The sequence below is a fragment of the Falco punctatus genome, assembly GCF_963210335.1.
Source record: "Falco punctatus genome assembly, chromosome: 11".
Classification (NCBI taxonomy): Eukaryota; Metazoa; Chordata; class Aves; order Falconiformes; family Falconidae; genus Falco; species Falco punctatus.
Genome location: NC_137591.1, coordinates 8,344,961 through 8,369,705, shown reverse-complemented (window position 1 = coordinate 8,369,705; position 24,745 = coordinate 8,344,961). Strand labels below are relative to the sequence as shown.

General features: G+C 40.2%; 1 protein-coding gene across 13 annotated transcripts in view; it reads left to right on the top strand.

The window, feature by feature from the left end:
* Window positions 1–24,745, top strand: part of ELAVL4 (ELAV like RNA binding protein 4) — an 82,859-nt gene that overhangs the window by 37,541 nt on the left and 20,573 nt on the right. For all 13 annotated transcript variants that reach the window (XM_080407631.1, XM_080407637.1, XM_080407636.1 and 10 more), the window contains exon 2: window positions 2,228–2,468. In XM_080407631.1, the coding sequence (XP_080263757.1) occupies window positions 2,228–2,468 (241 nt within the window). The remainder of the gene's footprint in view (window positions 1–2,227; window positions 2,469–24,745) is intronic.

The following is a 24,745-nucleotide window of genomic DNA, read 5'->3' as shown; positions in this document are numbered from 1 at the left end:
GCTTCACTCATCTTCTGAGTATATCTTATTCTCAGAATTGGAATTCTTTCCCCCCCAGTTTTAATCAAGTTGATGCAGATACATCATATATGAGCACACTGTGCTCAGCTGAAGCACAGTTAGCCTTGGGGTGCTAAACCCCAACCCTGCAGCAGGCTGTTATTGAAGCTTAGAGTTGGTGTTGATGTCTGCGGGGTCACAGAGGTACAGATATCAAAGGATGATCTTCCAGCTGGAATCCCGAGCTAAAAAGATTAAGCAGCATTTGAAGCATTTAGTAGTATGTGTGAGTAAATATGTGTATGAAGTCAGATTGAAAAAGGAAGTATAGCTGGTACCAGGTGAAAGGGAAAGTCTTGAGGAGTGTATGGGGCTGGTGTACAGCTTGACAGAGGATGTCAGCAGTGCTCGGTGCCATGTGGCTGGTAAAATTGGCAGGGGGATTCTGGTTTGGATGTACTGATTTCTTCCGAAGTGAACTATTTTTGTGAGGTGTATTTTCAAAGCTATTCTGCTGTGTGATTTCAGGCCTTTCTGTTAAGCACAGTGTGGCAAGACTTTTTATTTAAAAACTGTTAAACCAAGAAACTATTCCTGGGCTTGATGATAAAAAATAATGGTAGTTCAAAACTTACTTCCATTGATGAAAAAGAGGGTTATTTCCTAAATGAGGCAATAAACTAACAGCGAAGCATTTCAAGTAAAAATAAATACAAATAGAATTGACCAGAATACAGCCGATTTAGAGTCTGAACCACCCTCATGCAGTTAATTTTAGAATGGACACCCCTTTTTGGTGTGTGTCCCCATCCTCCTGAATTACAGGCCCAATTTGTCACAACATGTACCTCCCTAGATTTTTTTTTTAAAAAAAAAAGGCAAATTGAGTCTTGAGTAATTATAACAATTATAATTATTATCAATTATTACTCAAGATGGTCACATGGTTCAGTGTGTGTGGTGTCTTAGCCCTCAGTTCTCCCTGTGTTTGTCCCTGTCCCTAGGCAATAGAGTCTTCTGCCTGGGGCAGCAGTCTGCATCATTGACTCTGAGTCTTTGATGAAGGAAAGCTGAGCCCATCTGAGGGGTATTCTTTGATAACAGATACCAGTGAAGCTGCACACTGCTAACTTCTCTGTAGACAGCAAAAGCCACCGTTTACATGGCTTTAATTTATCCAGATTTGAGACTTAAGATGTCCTTCCCTTGTCAGTACTGGTGACAGTGAAGACAGTCTGGAAGCCATGGTAGAGGCAAATACCTACATAGAAAAGGCTTGAAGTACCCAGTTTTTTCTGCTTCCTTTGCCTGCCTGTGCAATTTTCAGATGAAAGCTTGTGTTCTGCAGATAAACATGCAGGCAGCTTTACTCACGTGACCAGTGGCACTGGTGACAATGGGGCTACTGTCCTGCACACACTTTGCTAAGCTGAATTCTTATTTCTCATTTTTTGGAAAGGTCTATTTGACTCTCTTCTGTGAAAATTGGAGTTTCGTGTTCCAAGATAGATGTGCTTGTTAAAATTCCAGCCTGCACCTGTGCCTGATAAGCCTTTCTCTGATTAAACCTTTCTGGTTCCAGTAAATATCTGAAGACCTTTGTATCTCTGAACATTGCAAATCCAGGGTTTTATTATTTAAAGAGGTGTCACTTTGTTAGTGAAAAATATAACTGGAGAATATAGGTCATCACTGGAACCAGTAAATGGTATGTCTTGGGACACTGTGAGTTTATTAATTGAAGGGAATCTGGATGGCGACATGTTGCAGATTGACTGTGCCTGGTTAATGTTGTTGTCATTGCACTCTGTGATACAGTTATTAAATAGGTAAAATATTTTACCTTTTCATATAGAGCCATACACTTACTTCATCTGATTTAATGGAACTATAATTTTAATTATGATTATTACCTTAAATTATAATTAAATTTGTGGTTTAAATTTACATTTGTGAAAATGGCTGCATGATGAAAGCAGACATCAGCTTCACGTTAACAAAAAAAGGTTTTTTAACTGCATCTTAGTATATGCTCACAGCCGAAGACTAGCATGACCTACTTTGCAACAATAACAGAGGAATCAAGCTGGGTTTTTTGTTGAAGTATCTAAATTGGCCATGAATGCTACCTACTCATTCGTTTGTAAGTATCTTTAAAAATAGCTATTGTATCTATGAAACTTAAGGGTGGTTTTTTTTTTTCCCTTCTCCTCTTATTTTGATGTAGATAATTAGCACCATGGAGCCTCAGGTGTCGAATGGCCCTACTTCCAATACAACCAATGGACCCTCCAGCAACAGTAGAAACTGCCCTTCCCCCATGCAGACAGGGGCTGCTACAGATGACAGCAAAACCAACCTCATAGTCAACTATTTACCCCAGAACATGACCCAGGAGGAGTTCAGGAGTCTCTTTGGGAGCATTGGTGAAATTGAATCCTGCAAGCTCGTGAGAGACAAAATTACAGGTAAGTGCTTCATATTGTTGACTTGTTGTGCATCAGGGTCCGTTTACATTTGGGGTCAGCAAAACCTCGGTGCCTACTGCAAGTGCTTAACACGGGGAATACTGCAGATACCGTGATGAATACTTCAGATAATAAACCTTAAGTTTTCAATGATGCACATTGGATCTTGAACAACTGTAGAAGACGCCCCTTGTCTTTCAGCCTCTGTACAGGTCTGAGGAGAAGTACAAACATTGCCAGTCTGCGTGCATGTGATACGCTATGCAGCTTCTTGCAGCAGAGCTCAGGTGATGACATTACTTTCTTGATCATTCAGGGTTTTATGGAGGGTAGTCTAAATGGCTGGAGCCAACTGAGTGTTCCAGATTCTGCCTAGTTCTTTCACCATACCTCATCAAATTTTTGCCTGTTAGCAACATTGTAAAGCCAAGGTGGTTCTGTGTGCCTGTCACGGTTTATTTACCACAGCATTCTGAAACAGCAGTGCTCTGTAGTTGGGAGCCACTGCTCTGGATTTTGCTCGGGCATTTCTGGATATTGTTTAATGAGCTCTGTTCCCTGAAAACATTTTAATTCGCCATGAACCTTTTCTGCGTGAAGTGACACCCATTGGTAGGTCCCTTCAGAATAAGAAAAGCCTCCCCTTACAGTTACTACCTCAAAAAGGAGAGAAATGTCTGTACTGTTGCTAGAGGAGGTGTGGATGGCTGCATATTCACCTAGCCTACTCTATCCTTGCTGCTGCAGCCAGGAAATTCACTGATGCACAAGAAGATGATGGGATGAACAATCAGCTTTTATAGCTTGCTTTATAGGTTAGTTTTATAGGTTGTGTGTCTACTCGCACCGTAGGTGGGGAACAGCTGAAATTTCACTGCTGTTTAGTGCATCACCTGCATTGTTATGTTTAGCACAGAGAGCAACAGCCTTGGGAAGGAAAGGATTCCAGGAAAGGAGCAGTCTCAGATGAGCTCCTGGCAACCTGGGTGTGTGCTTTGTGGAAAGAGGCACCATGTAAAGATGAGGAATTAAAATACAAATTATCATACCTACTTCCATAACAGCCTGGCAGCCGTTCTGTTGGCAGCATTAGGATGATCTGCTTAGTGCTTTTAAACATGCAATGCTGCTTCTTTATTTACTTCCTGACATATAGCAATGTTCTGGTTGAACGCAAGGCACATAACAAATGGCAGTAGCTGCAGGGCAGCTCAAGTCTTCAGAAGTGTAGTCCAGCAGAGCTTGCTTTAGCATGTTGACCATGATGTATCTATTTCAAAATATCTTCTGATTGGGCTGCAGCTTCAGGGGTATTAAAAGGAAGACTGAAAAATGGAATTGCCTCTTATTTATTATTTTATCTATTTAAAAAAAAAATCACTTAAACTCCCATTCCAAAAATATCCATGCAAATAACTGAAGTCCTCTCCTTTTTATAAGCATAGTTGGTGCAGTATTCCATGTGACATACCACCCTTGATACCTGTCACCAGACCAGTTTATCTCCAGTCTGTTGTTTTTCGTTTAGTCCAAAAATAATCTGAGAAATTGAATTGCAGGTTAGTTCAGTTATTTCAGACAGAAGCGAATACCTAACACTCATCTGCAAAGGTCTAGTGTGCCTAGCTTGAATTTTGATCATGGCAGGTCCTGCGTTTCATGAGCTTTTTTGCTTCTCGTATCCCTCAGATTTATGGCAATTTCCTCGCAATATAATTTCAAGACTGTAGATATTCAGTGTTGTTTTTGTAGAGAATTGGCTGTCTTTGGACAGAAAGCCATTACTTCATCAGCTAAGAACAGTATCCTTTTTGTTTCATTCCATCTCCAGGCTTTTGTCTCTGTATTTGAAAATGTGAGAAATTTGCTATATAATCTTCTAACATATCCTTGAGTAGCTTTTTGCCTGCGCTTTTTGTTTCTGTACAATCTTTATGGTCAGTAAAATACTTTACAGGAACCATTCTTTAAAAAACGTACACAGATGCTTTGAGTTTTACACCCCTAAGTGACGGAGGAGCTTGCATGTTTCTTTAAAAAGTGATACAAGTGCAACAGAACCGAATTTGCAAAAAAAGAATTGTCCTCCAAAGTGTCTGTGCCACTTTTGAAAACAGAATTCAATCTGCCAAGGTTTTCAGGCCTGTTATCAAGGCACTGTGCAACATTACTGGATTTTAGGATGCGTGTTCATTTCTCACATTGAATTCAGTTAGCAAATTGAATGCAGTCCTGCCAGAAGCAGTCCATGTTTTTAAAGGTTCTTAGAACACTGACAGTAACAAAAAGGAAATGCACTGAGGTCATACCCAGCTCATCTTTCTGGATCGTCATGTAAGTGTGTTCTTCATTAGGCTTTCTGGGGGTTTTATGGGTTTTGGGAAGGGAAGGGTGGAAGTATGCCAGTAGGCTGTAACAGGAATGACTGGCTTCTCAGGGATTCTGGGTTTTTTTTTTCTTGTTAAAAAGTCAGTGTAGATTTTTTGACAGGAAAAGCTGTATTGCAGAAGAAACAGTAACTACTTAAGCTATTCTTGCTGAACTGGTGAGGGTCTGAAACAATTTTGATTTTGTCTGCTTTTGGATCTTCCGTTGTTCAAAATTTTGTGTTTTTAATAAATCTCAGCAAAGTGTGCTCTGTTGCAGTGTGCCTCCAAATGAATGTTGGAGCTCTTTCAGTTAGAAATAAGAGTTGTCTTCATAGATATTAAGTTTGTCTCCTTCTTGCCAAGGTAAAATATTGGTTACATCAAGGAAAGCCAGGCTAATTACGGGAAGAGGTTGCTTCAAGAAAAATAAAAAGGTCATAAACCACATCATCATTAAACAGTTACGCTGGCAAAACCATATTAGAAAATCTTGAATGTATTTCTGAGGCTAGATAGGATTGAATTGGTTCATGTAAAAGATTGTCCCTCTGTCCTGTTATAGGAATTTCATAGATTTTTGTGAAATAATGTTTAGGCTTCCAAAATACTTTCTCCAAGGAGCTCAGAGCTACACAAATGCTGTTAAACATGCAAGATCTTTGAGAGAATTTATCATCTGAACTCTTTTTTATTAATTTTAAAATGGATTAAACAATATATGTCAGGAGTAATTTACTCCCAGTCTTTTTGCAGTCTTAGAGCAGTAGTAGGGCTTTTTAAGAAAATTGATTTGAGATGTTACCCCTCGCTTTGGAAAGACACGTTTTTAAACAAGCATATTCCTTTACTGGAAAAAAAAAAAAAAATGCTAATTTGGTAGTACACCGTACTGAGTTGAATAGGAATGACAGCTTCTAAGACAGCCTTTAATTTGGTATTCAAAACCAAAATTGTAAACTTCGGTTTTGTTTGGTAGCTTCTCAGAACAGGCAGGATATACAGTAGCATTTTTAAGAGATGCTAATGACTTGAAAGAGGAGATGGAAGTCAGGCATACATTTTAATTATGGGGGAGGGGTTGCAGTAGAAAAATTGGGTTTTTTCACTGCAGAGATTTTAAGGGAATGAGACAAGGAAAAACAGACTGAAGATAGTTGCCTTCATTTGGCAGGGGTGTTTAATAAAAGCAGAACTTGTGGTTGTAAAGTGTGCTTATTAAATTCTTCATTTACACTACCTAATTAATTCTAGCATTTTAAATTAACAGTGAAACTGGTCCCTGCTGTACTGTTTCATAGCTACAGCATATTTCGTCCAACAACCCAGTTGTTCAGGTTTAATCAGCTGCTCTCAAAAAATGAGAAGGAACTTGAATTAAAAAAAACTAAATGGCATAAACATTTTAGAACAGTGTTAGATGAACGAAGATGACTTCATAGAGGAAGACTGTGGCGTCAGATGGATGTGAGGCTCAGTGTTTACAAGTGATGCGAAGCTATATAGTGTTGCAGATGCTATTTATTTCTTCTGTCCAAAGAAAGCCAGTGATCTGTATCTTCCTGACTTAGGGAAAGAGAGGGCTTGAATTAATTGGAAAATTTTGAGAGAAGAAATGCTAAACTTGTTTTGTCCTGTGTTTGAAAACAAAAGATGCGCTCAGTGTAGTGTCTTGTCAGTCACACTAACTGCTGCTGGCCAAGTGAGTTGCCCTTGTTGACATAGCTTGTGTGTGGGAGAAGGAGGTATTTGTTACTAATTTTTTAATTGATTTGGTGCCCTTGGGTGAGCTCTTCAGAATTACATTCTTGTTTCCCTGTAATTTGCACAGGAGTTTACATCTTGGAATTTTCAAATGATCCATATCTAAAATCTTTGAGTCTCAGTCTTTCAAGTCTTAAAATGATCCAGGCGTGCTGTAAAGCAGAATATTTATTGATACAGGATTTCTGTGCATCACTTAACTTATGACAGAGTTTGCATATTCCTGCTGTGTGGTACAATTTGATGTTCTTTGCATGCATAATCAGGAACTTCATTGCTCCTCTGCCTAAAATGCAACTTTGTTTTTAAATCATTCCTTTTTTAATAAGGAATTCTTTTAAGATTATGTACAAAGATTTTTTTTTTACCTTTGTTTTAATTTCAGGTATTTGTAGTAGGACTGATGCAGACTCAGATTAAAACTACAGTTCAGAAATAATTGTGGCATTCTAAGTGTAATATAAATACTGATGATCCCTGTGAAAATCAAGGACAAGCAAGCTATTGACTCAAAGGAGTAGCATCTGTGTGTCCTTACATGTTAGGAGAGAAAGAAATAAAGAAATACTGACTGGTTTACCTGTAGTCCTCTCTGAAAGTTACGGATTGTCCATTCATCACTCTTTGGATGTTCAACCATATGATCCAAGAAGCAAAAGCTAACAAAATGGCAGTGTCAGAAGTAATGCAGCATTATGAGAGAGTACAGGAAAACGTCTTCCACATATAAGCAGTGTTGAATGCTCATTTCTCCATAGAAACCAGTAAATTCCTAACCTAGGAATTGCTCTGCCTGTACGCTGAGCAAGCTACCACGAACCCCTTCTGGTCCAGAAGTATGTCCACACTACATTTAGTTGGCATCATCTGGCCTCTGTAAAAATTCTCTTTTCCTATCTTGCTGTGTAACAAGCAGCTTACCAGCACATACCGAAAAGGTGCTGCTGTAAAAAGCAAAGACCCAGATTTTATTTAACCAAGCATGTTCAGTGAATGATGGCACTGAACTGGTGTTTGTCTGGAACGTGCTGTTCAGAGGTTGCATGCTTGATGTCCCCTGAAATTTGAGGCCTAATTAAGCAGCCTTAATTTCAGCATCTGGAATCAGTAATTGTTTTGAAAACAGTGGATGGAGAAGGTCTGTATCCTCAGGAGCAGAAGCCATTAATTGCACACTGCGGTGGTGACCCTAGGAGGCAAGAGGGAAGGAAGCCAGGTATGATCATGTTCCCCAACAGTACAGCTCTTCAGGAGGGAAGCTCTTGAATCTGATGGCAAGCGTACAGTAGCAGGAAAACACTACTTAAGCTTTCCTTAGTAAACAAACTAGTATTGGCCCAGTGTTTGTAGCAGGCAACGGCTAAGCTTTACGTATTTTAATGGGAGGTTTTGATGCCTGATAGCATAAATGAGCGAGAGGTCATACTGTCCATCTTGGGATCAAAGGGAGACTCCGAAAGCTCATCATATTGGAAAGACACAAAGCAAAACCAGGAGTAATGGTTAAATTCAATTATAGGAAAGATACCTTTTGGTAGTATAGTTCATGTCAATAGGTAACCATCACACAGTTGAGTCTGCATTTGAAATATGCAGGCTGGAAATTGCAGAAATACTAGTAAAATTTTGTTGCTTTGTCATGGGGGGAAAATACTTATTTTTACTCAAGGAAAATAGTTCTCAGCTATTTATGTTTAGAAGCTTCAGATAGAACATACATTCACTGGAAATTGGGCCTGCAGAGGCTACCAGTGTCTTGTTTATGTTTTCTCTGGGAATTTTGTAAAAGGGCATACCAGAAGTGTTTGCTATTGGAAGAAAAAATTGACCCATATGCAGATAAATATAGCTTACTGTCAAACCCAGCGTTGTTACCTGATCCTAAATGACTGAAAGTCTAATCTGAGCATAAACTACTTTTACATTTGATGTCCAATTCACTGATTGTGCTTTGAAAAAGCCTTCCATTTTGAGATACTACTGGTTCCAGCGGTTTTTTCCCCACTTAAAATACATTAAACAGATAGGATTATAGAATGTAGGGATTATGTTAGATAAGACTTAAACTCTTTAGCAAGTATGTAAACAGTCATGCCTCCTGGCATAAGCCCACCTAATAACAGGGTTTAGGAGAAAAATACCTTGTAGAGGTAGTTTATTCCCTTGTTGACTTGGAAGGGTATTTTTAGTAATTCTCCATAAAGCGGTAGTAACTACTCACTGATCTCTGATCACTTACTTGGTAGATCTTTTTAGACTAGACTGTTAGCAGCAGTTGCTTTGCTCTAGTAGTAGATGAGAATTAATGCAATCCCTCAGAACAGGAAAAAAAAAACCCAAAGTTACATACTGTGGTGGTTGCCATGTACAAAGTGAATATAATTCTGGCATTTGGTTTGATTGCATTTAAAGGCTGTATTTAGTAGTGCCCCTTAAATTAGCTGTGCAGGGAATCTCTGTAAGAAACAGTGCAGCTTTCTACATTTGACTTCCTTGAAAGCAGAAGACAATGTTTGCTGAAATTGAAAAAATATTTGTGCAGCAGAGTACTCTGGTAGAGTTCTTTTGTCTGAAAAATAATACCAAATTAAGTGAATTACCTTAGGTTCTTCAGGACTTGACTTTTAGATTGGCCTCACTATATTTTAGCGGATACATGAGATTTGTATGGGAGTTATTTCTTTGTGTTGAGTGCATGGTCCAAAATGCAGCAAGGAAGGAGTAGTCAGAACAGCGTAACTGCAGTTGAAAGTCAAGTGCCCGGAAAAGCAGAAGTTGAATGTGTTTCAGAGCTGGAAAAAGAGAAATCTTTCTGTGAATCAGATGGAATACAGAGCATGCTTCCATTTCTGGTTATAGTCTTTGTCTGGTACCTCCAGCTGCATGTGGAGAATAAAATATTGTAAGATAGGGGGGAAAAAACAGACATGTTTAAGAGTCATTTAAACCTAAAATCTAGGATTATTTTAAAAAAACCTAAATATATGGCTCTGAATGTCATTAGAGAGCTTTGATAAGTTGATCTTAATTTGGTAGCCTAGTTATTTTACTCTTACAGCTTATTTCCTGAAGTGTATTCTGTTCTTCAGCAGAGATAAACCTAATTTCAGTTGCATATCCTATTCTAAGGGCTGCAGATTCAAGACAATCCCCAAATATTGGTTATCTAAATGAACATTTGCATTAAGTATCTGAACTAAATTCATTAACACTGTGGGGGAGGTAACACAGAAATAGTAGTGTCTTAGTGCTGGTTTTCTAAAATATGTTTGGTATGGGTTGATGTCTATTCTAAGTGCTGAAGAAAACGGTCAAATTTGCATTCATCATTTTCTTTATCACCTCTCTGCAGTCGCCTGGTGCATATTCTGCACTGGCGAACAAAAGAATTTTGATTTCTGATTATTGGAAAGAAGCAATTGAAACGAGTGTTGGGGCAAATAGGCAGAAAGCAAGCAGGCATGACCTGTGAGGTGTGAAAGAGCCTTCTAATTAACCTCAGTAGTTTCAGTCCTGAGCTTGTTCTGAAGTGTGTTAAATGTCTTTAATGCATATTCAGTTTATTCTTCCGTTTTAACTGCTTGGTTTGGGTAAATAACATCACCTTCCTATCAAATCTAGTGAGAAAAGGTTAGCAGTATGGCTTTCCTTAACAGTACAAGTACACTTAAACCTCTGAAATTGTGACTTGCAGATACAGGGTTATTTATGAGGATTTTCAGTGTCTGCTGACTTTTTTTCTATCCTTCAAATCATCTGCATTGAAGATAACTGTCTATCGGGGAAGAGCCAGGTGGAATGGCTCTGTTGGTGAAACCCTCTATTTGATGGCAGTCCACCCTTAACCTCCAGTGTTGTCTCTCCTAGAGGGAAAGGCGTAACAAGGGAAAAAGAAGTGCAGACCCTGTGCGGCAGCATTCATGCACAGCTTCTGTCCCTAACCAGTTTCTTTTCTTTCCTTTTAGCCCAAGAAGGACAAGGAGAATGGGGAGGAAAGGAATGAGAGAGTTCCAGGAAAGCTCTGGGAGTTTGGCAGCAGTGTCCATTAACGATGAGCTGCATTCCAGCTGAGGCAGGGTCTTTTGGGGCAGCAGTAGGCAGCACACCAAGAGATACCTGTCAGGGCTCTGAGGCTGACTTTCCCCGCATTCATCTGTTCCCTGCCACTGAAGACCCTCTGCCCTTCAGCCATACCAACAAAGCAGCACGGCTGTGCTGTGGCTGTCACGTCTGCCCATCTTCCCAGTGCCCTTGCTAGACAACTTGTCCAAGAACAAAAGGGACGTCTGTAAAACCAGTCTAAATGGTTTCGGAAGTGGTCTACCTCCTGCTGTCCCTTTTCACAAGACTGCTTTTTTACCAACGCTGCATTAGGAGTTTCTTCTTGGCTTTAAGATGGTGTTTGGTAAACTTGTGACCAGGATTATTTGACCTGCCTGCAGTAGCTGTTTTTCAGTGAGCCAGGAAGTTCTTGCCCCTTCTCTGTTGCAGAGCTGATCCATCATCATCATCACTTCCTAGCGTACAGGTGCTTTTCTCTACATTTAGAAGAGCCCTGCAAGATCTTCTGCTTGACTTCTGGGAACAGTCAACCTGAGACCTTCAGTTCAGTTGGGATCTGCTGCCCATGGGAGTGTGTCTGTCTTCGGCACTCCTTTTTCCTCTCTTGTGTTTTCTGCTAGCTCAGTTTGTGCAGTCCCTATACTGATGAGATAAAGTACCTCTTCAGACTCAATCCACTCGGACCCCGTCCTTCAGATATGCTTTGCTTTTGGGGTTACTCTAACTGACTTGAGCAAGGACCTATTTACATCATCGAGCCAACCTAAGTGAGATGCCATCTTTAGAGAGCCAAGTTCCTTTTGGGATATCTGCTGCATGGAGGTCTTGCCTGTCCTTAAATCCTTTCCTTTGCTTCCAGAAAACTGCAGAGGTTCAGTCCTAATGCTTTGAAACTTAAGGTATCATCTTAATTTGACTTCTGGTTGAGGCATTAATTTCTAGTAATGTTATGTTGTTATGTACAAGAACATATGGAGGATGGGGGTTTATCACTGTTTTCTACACCTGCACATCCTTAATGCTGCTTACCATCTATTCCTTTCTCCTGTTCAAAGGATACTTTCTCTTGCTGCCTGAATTGGGAGTCCAACAGCCTTTGTACACAGCTTACTGGCAATCGCGTGCTTATAGTTAGCACTGATAGCCAACATATTACTGAGAAGGATTTTTGGAAGTTGCTCTGATGCTCAGCCTTTGCCAACAGACAAGCCTACATTTTTGGATTTCAGCAGCATTCTACTTCATGTCCTGTGCTTCATTCCTGGAGTGGTTATTGATAGGGTGTTGCAGCCTCTGACTTTTCAAACCGTTCGTGGTACAGACTGGGTCTTGTTCAGGCCCTTCTGTGCCTCCACATGCCTATTAAGACAGGGTTTGCCCAGGTGCCATGTTTCCCATTTCTCTGATGCCCCAGTCTTGTGGTCATTACCATCCCTGTGAGATTTTCTTTCTAAAGAGAAAGAGGGGAAGAAAGCACCATGTCACTGAAGTCCAAGTCCACTTCAACTTTGCTCACTGGCTCTGCTTTGGCTGACTCGCTGCTGGGGTTTCTTAGATATAGCTGCTGTTTTCCATTCTTCCTGAGCCGTATCCATCACTGATTTTGAAGATGTTCCTACTTGTCCCTGCTAGGAATTTCAGTGCAAGTTACTGGCTTGCAGGTGCTGCTGGAGACAGGATATTGGACTAGGCAGACCTCTGCTCTGACCTAGTACTGCTGTTCTTAGGACTCTCACAGCATCTGTTTAATCAGTGGAACATATCACCTGGAGGGGAAGAAAACCTGAATGTTTTTATTATTTTTATTCACAAGAGCCCAGACTGGGTTTTTTCCAGTTAGATGTTTTTTAAGTGGTGTTGCAAAAGCAGATGGACAAAAAGCTGTGTCATACTCACCTGCAAGCAAACAAATGGCAGCATTGCCAGTATGATTAATTGTTACTGTACTAGAGGGGCTGCAGTTTTTGTGGTAGAAGGTCTAATGTGCCTGCTGCCCTGTGTAGATAATTGTGCTCAAACGTATTTTAAAGCACCTCAAATTAGGTATCAACAGGCTTCCTGTTCCTTAGGATTCTGTTGGTTACATGTAGGGGGTATTTTGACTTTCCTTGTTGTGGGGATGGGTAGGTAGGGCATGAGAAGATAGGACATGTAACAAGGAAGAAGTATTCTCTAGCAGTTCCTTTTTTAGAATCCTCGGTTCTCCTATGTGCTGTATCTGCGTAATTTCTATTTACCGTGTATAGCTTTCTCCTGTTTCTCTACTTTTTCTTTGAATATTTTCCTGCTCTGGAAGCCACTTTGTCTTAAAACAAAAAAAAAAACAAAGAAAAAAAAAACAACAACAAAAACAAAAAAAACCCAAACATGAACACCTTGAGAGCTTGCCTGAACAGTTTTCCTCCTTTTATCCTTTCTACTACATTGGAATAGCTGCTTTGTTACCTTAACTTTGTTTACTGGTAGGATTGTGATACTTGCACCAGGTTAGGCATGTTTAGGTGCTTTGCCAAACTGGAAACAAAAGGAAAAATAAATGTATTTTCCCTCTCCTCTGTTTACCACCTACACGTTTAATATTGTGAAGAGCTCTTCTACAAGAGTTGTGTATCAAAATGTGTGCTGGTTTTGGTGGTGGTCAGCCAGCAGGAATGGCTTGTAGTCAAAACAACACATGGTACATTCAGTGCCATACATGTGAATAGTGTCCTATATAGGAGAAGGTGTAGGCTGAAACAGATTAAATATACCATTTTTAAAAGGAAAATTTTTGCTTCTCAGTCTCAAGAAAATGTGAGGGGTATATTCATGCCAACTTTCTTTTCAACAAAATTACCAAGAAATTTAAGTGATAGGACTTTGTTGTGTGCACATATTAGTTGTTTTCTCCTTGAAGCTCTTTTCTTTTTCATTATTTCTATTGCCATCAAGTATCTAAAAGGAATATTATAAACTTTTAAAGTTTACTTAAATTCCTGCTGTTGTTTTGAAGTTCTTGAAAGTTCTGTCTTAAAGCCAAAGCAAATTTGTTAAGTAGGTTTGCTGCACTCATGAGTATTGATGGATAACGAAATTTTTATGGGTACCACATTTTGGAATACAATAAAGTGGCTTTACTTTTCTCAGCATCTTTCCAGATGCTGTGTGAAGTAATCTACGTAAATCTAACTATTACAGATTAACCTTCTTAGCTGTCAGGTTGCAGCTTTTATTTATGTTTTTGCTGATCAAATTAAAAATGCTGCAGTCACAGGTTGTGTTGTTAATATTAAATTTTGTATTCCGGTCTGTAATAAATTACTTTCCTCTATGCATTGGAAAAACTGGTTAGTAGAGCTCAAAGACCTTAATTAGCAGGCTGTTTGAGACAGAATAGGTATTCAGAGTCATTGTTCGGAATTGCTGTGAGTTTCTTAGTGTTGTGGTGGCTTTTGTTTTTTTGTTTGACAGAGGCAGAGGTACAAAACCTTAAATGTTGCTGCATTAAATTATTTAATGACAAAATTACCAGGGCTTTTTGAATTTGTAGTCATCCAGGCTTCAGATATTGCTGCTGCAGTGTATTGTTATGCCCTACTTAATATTCTTGTTTTGCAAAACAAACTAATTTTTCTCCAGTTCTATGTGCCTCTGCCATTTCCTTTAGACTGAAAGCATTACTGCCACTACTTCCACATAAAATGCTCCCAGGTTTGAGGATACACTGGATTTTCATACCTGAGCTGTACTTTTCCTTTCCCGATTCCTCTGCTTGCATAATTCTTCACAGTGAGAGAGCATGTTCTTGGTCTTTAACAAAAAATATCTCTCCTATAAACGAAGCTGCATGTTTCTTTAAGCCACAACTGAGTTTTCACTCTGCCTGTGCAGTTCTCTGATACATCACAAAGGTGTGAACCCTGGTGAGTGCACAGGCTCTGTTGTGGTTCTGTCCTTCTGCCTTTCTTTTCCCCAGCACTCCACCAACTACCATCATCTTCTAGAACAGTGGGTTTTCTCATGAGATTTTACTTTAGGTGCCTGGAATCACTTTTGTTGATGTTTGGTACGTTTGCACCTAAATTATGCATGTGGTGTGGTATAGGATCACTGGGATTGGAACTCACTGGGCCCTGTGGTCCAAGTCTTACTAGTAGAAGAATCGCTTGTTTCCTTTGGTTTGCTTTCAATTTCTGCTCCATTGTTCAGTATTAAATTTTTTTAGGTGCCTTCCACATCCATCGAAATTTCAAAAATACTGATGTTTGAGATGGGATGTAGGAAGACTGAAGCGTGTTCCTCCTCCATGACCTACTGATTCACGCTGTTGGAGTGCTTTTTCTCTTTGGTTTCAGACCGTGTATTTTTTTACCCTCTCTTAATTTCATCTTCCCTTAATGAGTAACAGTGTTAAGTAGCACACTTTTAACATTTCATCTCTGCTCGTAGTCTTTACGCATTGGAAGTATCTATAGGCTTTTGCATTTCTTTTTAGTCACAATTTACCCAAAGGACAGCATATTTTAGTCTTTTAAGACGCAAGATTAAAAGTGTCCAGTGTTGCTCCCAAGCCTTAAATCATTGTTGATTTAAAAACCTGGTGGTTGCTGAAATTTGCCTCCAGTTTGTTGCTTTCCTCATTTCCAGTATATCCGTTGCTTACCAAGTTGAATACACCCTTTACCATTCTTTCGGTACTGCTGGTCCAGCAATACTGTATCCCTTCCCGCTCCTTAATGTGACATCGCACGTTTGGGATGTGAAAGGCTGCCTGCCACATATTGCATCCTTTATGTAATGCAATGACTTCTTTGACTCCTGTTGCTAATTTCTTTTCACACTGCTGCTTACCATTTTTTATCTCTGGTATGTCCTTCGGGTTTCTTCTGGGTCTATTTGTTTTCACTTTTTCTAACTGAATATTGTTTTAACTTAGCCTGTTTGTTTCTAATGTCTGCATTCCTCTGTTTAATTCATCTCTTCAGCATTGAATTTACTGTTCCGGATAGACAAGTCATGGCTGTTTCTTGTCCATTCATGCCTGTCCCCAGAACACTAGATTTTTATAGTACAGTCCCTGTTCTGTTCTGGGACAAAGAGGGGAGGAGTGCAGCCATGCTTTTCTCAGAACAGCTGCTGATTCAGAGGCTGTGTGCTCCTTGAAGGAAGGGAGGGAGAAGATAAAAAGAAGGGAAGCAAGAGATGTCAGCTAGATGGGGGAGGAATCCAAATATTTGTTCAGAAATGGAACTTGGTTGTCTTGCGTTATGTCAGGAGCAGTAGCTTCTGGAAACGTACTTAGTTGCTTGCAGTAATATGAACACACTCGTGCTTAAAATCAGTTTTACATTTAAAGAAACCTGATAGAAGCAGGAAAACAAAAGAAAAGGGTAGTACATTCTGTAGCATAAAATGTTCTGTAATATATTCTGTAAGCATAAAATTCTTACAGGGTATCTCCAGCCCAGCACGACTCAGTGGTCCAGTGATAAAATTGCTTAGGGTGGGGCAGGTCCAGTTTTAGAGCCTTGCTCTAGTGACTGTGTTACTCTGTCCAAGTAACCCTGGAAATCTTCATGCCTTCAGTTTCTTCTCTCCAAAATAGGAATAAAGTGCTTTCCTCAGTGTTTGTGAGGAAAGGTGTGGTACAGAGATAAAGTGCTTCCATGCTGGTAATCGGAACCGCAGAAGACTCCAGCCAATTCAGCAGCATTTGTCTCAAACTGCCACTTACGCTTTGCATGCAGATTAGTCCATGTCCTCAAGTACAGTAATTACACAGCTGACTTTGAAAACTCTGTGTAGTATGCAGGTAAGAGCAAAGTCTTGTTTCAGGTGAAATGCAGAACATCTGAAATGCTAGAAGCCCTTAAGAGACTGTAAGGCACTATTTGCAAGAGTAGGTGTGTTTTATATTGCTGGTATGGTCAAGTTTAAAATGGAGTAATTGCATGTTTTTGAAAGCCCTCCTGAAATTTCTGTGGGAGTAGGATTTTTGAAAGGATCTAGTGGTGCTGGGCAGCAGCAGGTTCTGTCAAAGCACGCTCCATCTTGTTCTGTTTTCTTGGGTGCATGTGTGGGGCTGTTCCAGAATGAGAATCATTAGAGTGTCTAATTCTGAGGGGTAGCAGCTACCGTCAACTGGAATTTCATGTGATGAGAACTGCTACTGCTTAATCATCTCTGAAAATCAAGACATTAAGACACTGTCTTGCATTAAGGGATTTGTCAAAACTACAGAGAAGGACAAAACTTCTGTAATCTCTGATGCTGCCTGGTGAAGTCACGCTCTCTAACTTGATGAGGTGCTGGTTGAATGACATTGCTTGTAGTTGGGTTTTGGGGGTCTTGCTTTGTTTTTGAGGCCGCTGTGTTCAGGTCCTGGTGGTTCTCTTCCAAACAGATGCAGAGGTCCAAGGGTTACGGTTACCTCACTAACACTAATCATTTGAATACTTTAGCTGCATTTGTAGGATTTGCTTCACGTTTCAGGCAACAGGTTTTTTTATTCCCCTTTTATTTTTCTAGTTATTTTCCTAGGCTTGTTGTCATGGTATCTGGCACTTCCCATTCAGATATTAAAATTGAGTGAGTGGTGTCTGTATGTCTGGTTCATTTTCCCTCTCATCCTCTCCTCAAGGGAGAGTTTTACGTGGGATGTAGCACGCTGTTTGCAAGGGCTTCCTTTGGGGGATTTTTTTAATCATGTAGCAGCGTCTCTGTTGCAGAAGGCCTGGTGCAAAGAAGCCCCTTCCACTTGGACTGGAGTTTATTAAATCCTGTGTGTGTAAAGCTCCCGTGGGAGCTCACTGTGCAACTCGTGACTCCTCATGAGCCCCCCAAAAAGGCCTGTCTCCGCACAAATAAGCCTTTATCCAAGTTTCTCTGGCACTGCCAGAATTAAGGCAGTGATACAAATTTTCTCCCTGCAGATTTCCTATGGGGAGGGCCCAGCCTTTGCTATTTGAGGATCAGGGTTCTGATGCCTTAGGGGAAGAGTTTGCCTGAGGAGTCTTGTCCCGTCTGAGCAGGATTGTGTCAGCATGTACACCTTTACAGGTGCTCCAGCCTGTGCAACACAGGGGTTTTTCCCAGGGCTTTTTTTAATAAGATGTACTTACTTATTTGTTATGAAGCCACGAACATGTTTTTTAGGAAGGGATCTGTGGCAGGAGTATCCCAGCACAAGTCTGGAACCTGCCTGTCTCTCTGGTAGGACCTTAAGAAGATGAATCTACTGACAAAAATTTTGCTGCTGGCTGGTTTTAACCAAGGATAAGTCATGCTGTTTAATTGTAGGTGCACTGTAGCATCAAAGCATATCTGGGGCGCTAGATTGGATCACATTTAAATACAGCTGACTCTTCCTAATCTAGAAGGTAGATCTTCTCAAAAGAACAAGGGTACTCAAAATACAGAATTTGATGGAAGGTTCCCAAACAAAACCTGAACCCAGTCACCTTCCTGCAAAAGGCAGAAACTAAGCTATTTAGTTCTCATACTTCACTTGTGTCTGTTTTGAGAAATACTATGCATTTTCCCCTAAATTCCTGCAAAAGTGACAGTTATATTGTAATAGGAGGATGCTTTCTTGCTATTCATAAGCAACACATACTTAACAAATCCTAGTCTGTACAAATATAAGGAATCTAGTCTAAATAAGCTATAGACTAAACGGATGCTGTGGTAGAGGTGCACTAAGTACAGAACAGGTTACTTTCATAGCCTGATTACAGTGAATTGTGACAGCAATAGCCTTAGCTTAATTGTTTGGTACTAGGAGCGCTGTGCTCAGAGGCTGCTTCCTTCCTGGTTTCCTTCTCCTGTAACTGCAGTGTGCATCACTCGGGTGACAGCAGGTGCTTCTCCTTGATAAAGGGATGGAGGATGAATGAGACTGATGTTACTGGTATATAAAAAAAGCATCAGACAAGGAGCAGAGTTTGAACCGGTCTCATGAGCAGATCTCATTTTCCCTTGATCTGAATCATCTCTCCAGAGCTTACCTCTTTTCTTTTTTAGGTAAACAGCTGTACTTGTTGGTAACTGTCATAGGGGAAAGGAGGGAAGAAAAAAAAAAAAAGCAGGCTATTCACATTGACCCTCTTTGTACATTTTGAATGTGTCTTCTCAAGGGTATTTATGTAACCTTCTCCAAAAGCTCTTCCTTCATACAGCTTTCATATGAGTTTGTCATCCTTTGTCCTTCCAGGAGTGTGTTTAAAACACTTCTGAAATGGTTTGGAGGTTCACAGGTTGTGCTCTGAAATGGGACTACCAGCTGGAGCAGGGCTTACTTTGAAAATCAGCGAGTCTCTCCTGCTACTGTTACTTAGAAAGCAGAAAGCGTGGCAAGTCTTTCTCTTGCCCCTCTCCTGCTTGCTGCTTTCCTTGCCAGTCATTGTATTGTAGGTGGTATTTATTAGGGGCATCCACAGTTTATAGGTATCATTGGGGAAGGCTGAAGAGCATGGAAGGTCTGCTTGGAATAGTCACAGGTGGACAGCAAGTTGACCTCAGCAGCTTTAATAGAGAGAAGCTCACCCTGGCACCAGTTTCTTCCCTAAACACTTGCCGAAGTTGGAACAGGCAGAAATTGGAGCCAGAAGGCTCAGAGAATTCATGGTGAACCTTTATTTATGTTTTGGTCCCAAACCCGGAGTGACTGAAGGCTGTTACTGTCTGACGGCTTCTGCCTGGCTAATATGAGATGAGCTGTCAGATGTGGCCTACTTATGAAGGAAGGGATTGTGTCAGAAAAGCATCGGCGCTCAGTGGCGTTCATGTTATGACTGTCAGGTGAGCAGCTTTAGGTTTTACATTTGGGCAGGGGACAACAAAACCGCAGTTTGCATTGTTGCTGTCCTGTTCTGCACTTGTTTTTGAGTGACTGTTCATAGTGGGTCCCAGAGTCCTTTGACATGACTTTGCATTCTGGAGTAATTTTTTTTTTTTCAAGGAAAAAGGATATTTAAAAAACTTTTTCTAGCTCAACCAGTCATAGGTGAGCAATTCAAAGTTGTACTCTTCTATAAGTGGCTTCTAGAAATGTTTCCAGCAATAGGAAGGCTTCAAATTAGTCTGAGAAAAGTAGTTAACTTCTGCTTCCCTTGTGGGAATGATGGCAGCAGGAGCTGTATGGAGAACAACCAGCAGGAACAGTGTGTGTGTGTAGAGCTTCAGAGTGGAAGAGATGATTGAGCACTTAAGACATCTCACCAAAACCTTTCCTGGATTAGTTCCTCTTGAGCTAGAGCATAGCTTTCAGAAACAAAATCTGAACTTTCAGAATTTTCAGTCAGCTGACAAAATAGTTGGTAGGTAGTAAAAATAATCTGTTACTTTCATTGTCAAAAACAGGACAAATGCCTTCCCCGGGAAAACAGCATTTGCTTTATTTCTAGCCTGCTTTCTCTTGTTTCAGCTACCCAGCAGTGGGACTTGGGATACATAACTCCATGTTTTATCTGCTGGACAGGCAACAAAAAAAGATACCTGTACTTCAGATGAGTGTCAATGTAGTACTGTTAAGGTTCATCTTAACCTTTTTTTGATCAGGTAGACAGATTTACCCCCATCTTTCAATTGAAAGTGCTGCAGTTTATTCTTGTGGCACCAGCGCCAAGGCATTGCTGTCTTTCTTGAAGCACGTACACCAGGACTGGGCACGGCGCTTCGGCAGCAAAGCACACAGCCAGATGAGAAGCAGCAATTTTTCTTTCCCTCTTTGAGTGTGTGTGGCTTTTATGCAGCATTTGGCATAACCCTTTTGGCAGCATTGCAAGCTTGAGAGGTGGTTGATTATCTGTCATTCTTTATCAGAGTCCTTCATTTCCCATTTGGAAAATATGCTGCAGTTAACTTGGCTTGTTGGGCTGTAATCTTGGGTTTGTCCTATCTAAATGTACGTATTTGTTATTTACTGACGAGCTTAAGTTGCTTTGCACCTTCGCTCTGTCCTCTTTGTTCTTATCCTCTCACCCTGTCTTTCTGCAGTCGATTACCTTCAGGAGCAAGGAGTTTGGGTTTTTTCCACTCATCAATGGAAATAAACAGTGTAGGGCCTAGTAGATCTGTTTCCTGAGATAGACCTGTAGGAAAACATATTTCTGATTATTTCCTATTCACAATTCTCAGTTAGAGATCTGTTGGCTGATTTATATTTTTTTAATCCATTTAATGTGTGCCATGTTAATTTCGCTTTGGTCAATTAATAAGCAGTACCAAATCAAGTGCTTTATAGAAGACCCAAGTATATCAATGCTATTAAATCGACATTCTTAAAATTTATAAGTCAAACGTGTAATCTCATCAAGAAGGATGTCAGTTTAGTTTGACAGAATCTATTTTCTGTAGACCTAATTTGATTTACATTGATTTTATTACCCCTCTCTAATTCTTTATTATTAGAGTCCAGTATCAAATATTCTGTAATTTTGCCTTGCTCAGCATTAGACTGATGGACCTGTAATTACTCGGTCATCCAGTCTTCCCTTTCTGTATTTAGTGCAAAATTGTCTTTCCTCCAGGCTCCTAGAATTTGTTCAGTGCTGTGAGAACTGCTGACAATCACAAGAGAGCTATTTGCCCATTTCTTTGGAGTCTATTCTATGCAAATAATCCAGATCATCTCATTTAAACATGTATAATTTTAGGACCTCCTGTTTAACATCCACCTGGGTTGCTAGTTAGTACTTTATAGAGCTTCTTCAGATATACATAACACATCTGTTTTCTCTGTACTATTCCCTGTTACTATTAGTATCTGTTGAGTCAGCATGAGTCTTAAGGGATCTTTGTTCCATAATCTGGAAGAAAAAAAAAAAAAGCTTTTGTTATTCCAACCTTTACTAGCCAGAAGGGTTTTTTTCTGGGGTTTTTTTGTTTATTTCCTATTACTTTTCTGTTCTAGCTTACATTGGTTCTTAATCTCTTAATATCTCTTAATTTAAATACGGAATTGGCCTGATGAGACTGGCTTACAAAGGAAGTAAAAGCAGGTGCAGGTCTAACTGGCATCGCCTTTTTCATAGTTGCAGGTTTTTGCATTTACGGATAAACATTATAAAAAGGGTGTATTGATTTCTCTATATTCTTTCTTACAGTTTGTTTTAATCTTTGTGATTTTCAGCTCTGAAATGGAGCCCTTTATGTACATTACCAGCTTGGGCTTGGCTCTGCATGTGGGTGGGTTTTTTTAAGACTGTCAAGTCCTTGATAATTTTTAACCCTGTTATTGCGCACTTCTAGATCTGGTCTTTACCAGATAGTAGGAGGTCCACTACGCCTTTTCTGCAAGCTAGATAAAATATTCAGAAAGAGCAATGGTAATAGTGATATAACAAGGTGTTGGTTTACGATCATCTAGAAATAATCTCTTGCCTGCCCTACTGAATCGCAGCATGCAACGAAGTACTGGATTCCAAAACGCAGAAAATATTTACTATTTACGGTGCTGTTCCTGGGAAGTGTAGCATGGGAATGAACTTCAGTGTCTGTGTGGGATCCCACTGAGAGGTCCAGCTGCTTGCTTCATGCTGCCAGATTGCGTCCAAAGCAATGTTACCCTTTTCGAGTAGGTGCAGGGAGAGTACACGATAGAAAAAAAAAGTTCATACTGCTTCACCACATTCTGAAAAAAATCTCTCTTCTTTCTCTACTAGTAAAGATTTTTATTTTTTAGTATCTAGATACTGTGTTTTGTCTGACGTAAGGTGTATTGCTCTTGAGAGTAATTTGAAAATAATATTTGTAGCAGGATGTATTATTTTTTTAGTTTCTTAGCTGTAAATGTTTAGCACACTAAAACTTTATGATATCTGCCAGCAGTTGTAAAGCTTTTTCACAAAATGTGGGGTTTTTTTCCGAGTTTACTTTCTCTTCGGTTTTTTGAGCTATGGGTGGTGGTGGGGGAGCTATCTTCATGCAGTGATGGTGTTTAGGGGAGATGCTTGAAAATACAAAAGAAACCAAAAAAAAATATACCCCTGATGTAGCAAGCTTTTAGCGGAAAGATGCTCTCCCTTCAGCTTCACTGGTACGATATGAGTCATATGGCCGAAGGCAGCAACAGGAGTTTGCTGATAGAAACCACTGCACCAGGATTTCTGTGGTCTGCAAAGGGTGTGGGGTTTGAGGTTTCTTAAGATAAAACATGTTTTTGTTGAATTAACAGAAATTCAGTGCTCAAAATGCCCAGTAGACCCACCCTTGTTGTGAGAATGTAATACAGCAAATATAGCAATTAATATATTTGATATGAAATCTTAACCAACAGCTTACGAGTAACAGGCCTTAAACTGTATTACAAGTTTTGTATATAGTCCTGAACATCACAAAATATACTAACAAGAAGAAATCATGTTTCTGTGTGCTTATTATTCTAAGCGAAATTGTATGACAGTGTAATTATTTTCTTTAAGCCCAGTTCTGCAGACAGGCATGGAGACGGCTTTATGTTAGTACTCATACCTCACCTTGGAGAAAATACTTGTTTGTTTGCAGTTGGTGGTGAGAAAGATGATAGCTAAATAACTTGAATAATGTTACTGGAGAACTCCAAGGAAAAGAGTGAATGGTCTATGAGATTTTTGTATCATGATTTTGCTGTTATTTCCCTTTCCTACAGTTTGTGTTGTCTAGGCATTTGTTATCCATGGTTTCTTCCTTGCAGAAGTATTGACGGGGAGAAGGTTCCTCTGAGAGACTATTAAAAATCATCGTACATATTGTAGAGATTGGTCAGACCATGTTCCTTGAGAGTAACAGTGGCTGGACATGGAAGCCTGTGTTCAGGCAGACTGACATAAACCCCAGGGCCTTGCGTCAGCGACTTCTGTTACCTGCGTGCCTCTGAAGGTTGATGGGTGGTTAATGTGGAAAGTAGCGACACAAACTTGGGTTTTCTAAGCCCTCATCCTTCCTCCATAAAAAGTGGCTTGTCTCCTAGAGAATGGCTTCCTTCTGCCTAGAACTGTTGAGGGTTAAATATATTAAGGATTTGATGTGGTCAGAGGCACAGGGATTGGGGCTGTATAAAATCTCAGGTAGGCAAGAAGAGGAAGGTACAGCATAGGAAGTATCTTTATAGTTCCAGACTTCGTGCTCAGTCAGATTTCAGCTCATTCTTGGTTAATGTCGTGTAACTAGGGTAAGAATATTTTTGTTGAGATTAATTCAGCTTTCTGGGAAGACTAGATACGTTTTTATACGTTTTTTTCTGAAGTTAAATTGATTGGATGGAATTGCTCCCTGGATATATATGTAGGTTAAAAAAGCCATTTCTAATCCTTACGCCTGCATGTGGGCATTTTAAGCATGAACTGTGGTGTTTCCATGGATTTTTAAGGTCTTTTATTGCATAGTTAGCAGCTTTTAATGTTTTGAACTGATTTCGTAAGACAGAAGCGCTCCCTGTATTTGTGTTACAGCAAATGCTGTATTTTTGGTGGCGTCTGACTTTGAGAAACACACAGATGCTTTTTTGTAGTCCAGGAGACAAAGAAACAAAGCTTTGTGCTTGGGAGGCAGGATCTGTGCCTCCAGGGTACATCAAGGCACTTGGTGTGCAGCTGCTCTCCCAACCTCCGCTTGCTCCTGGTGAGCAGGAACTGGATTGCTATTTGCTGCTCCTGCAGATAGAAATCTTCATCCACAAGTGCTGTCCCCCTCCCTGGGAGGGATGAGAAGCATGGTTGAAATAAAGGACCACTTGCCTGCCTGCTCAGGCTTGCTTGTTACTGAAATTTTGATTATCTGTGTGTGTTTCTAAGTGTATGTGCCTTACAAAAAAAAAAAAAAAAAAAACACACACACACACAAAAAACCCCCACCAAATGTATAAGAATTGCTTTGTTTTCCAAATCTGCAAAATAACTTCAGTAGGAGGCTCAAGAAGGAAGGGATCTGGAAGGGGCTGTCTGTCACGTTGCATTAATAGATTTGATGCTGCAAAAATGCTGTTTGGGGATTGGGAAAAGGTCCCTCTCTGGTGCGGGTGTTCGCAGCCCGTTGCAGACCCATAGCTCTGTCCTTGTGCTGTGTGCGGGAGTATCTGTAGTGCTACCAGCACGGCCTCTCGAGCTCCGTATTACTTTACCCAGTTAA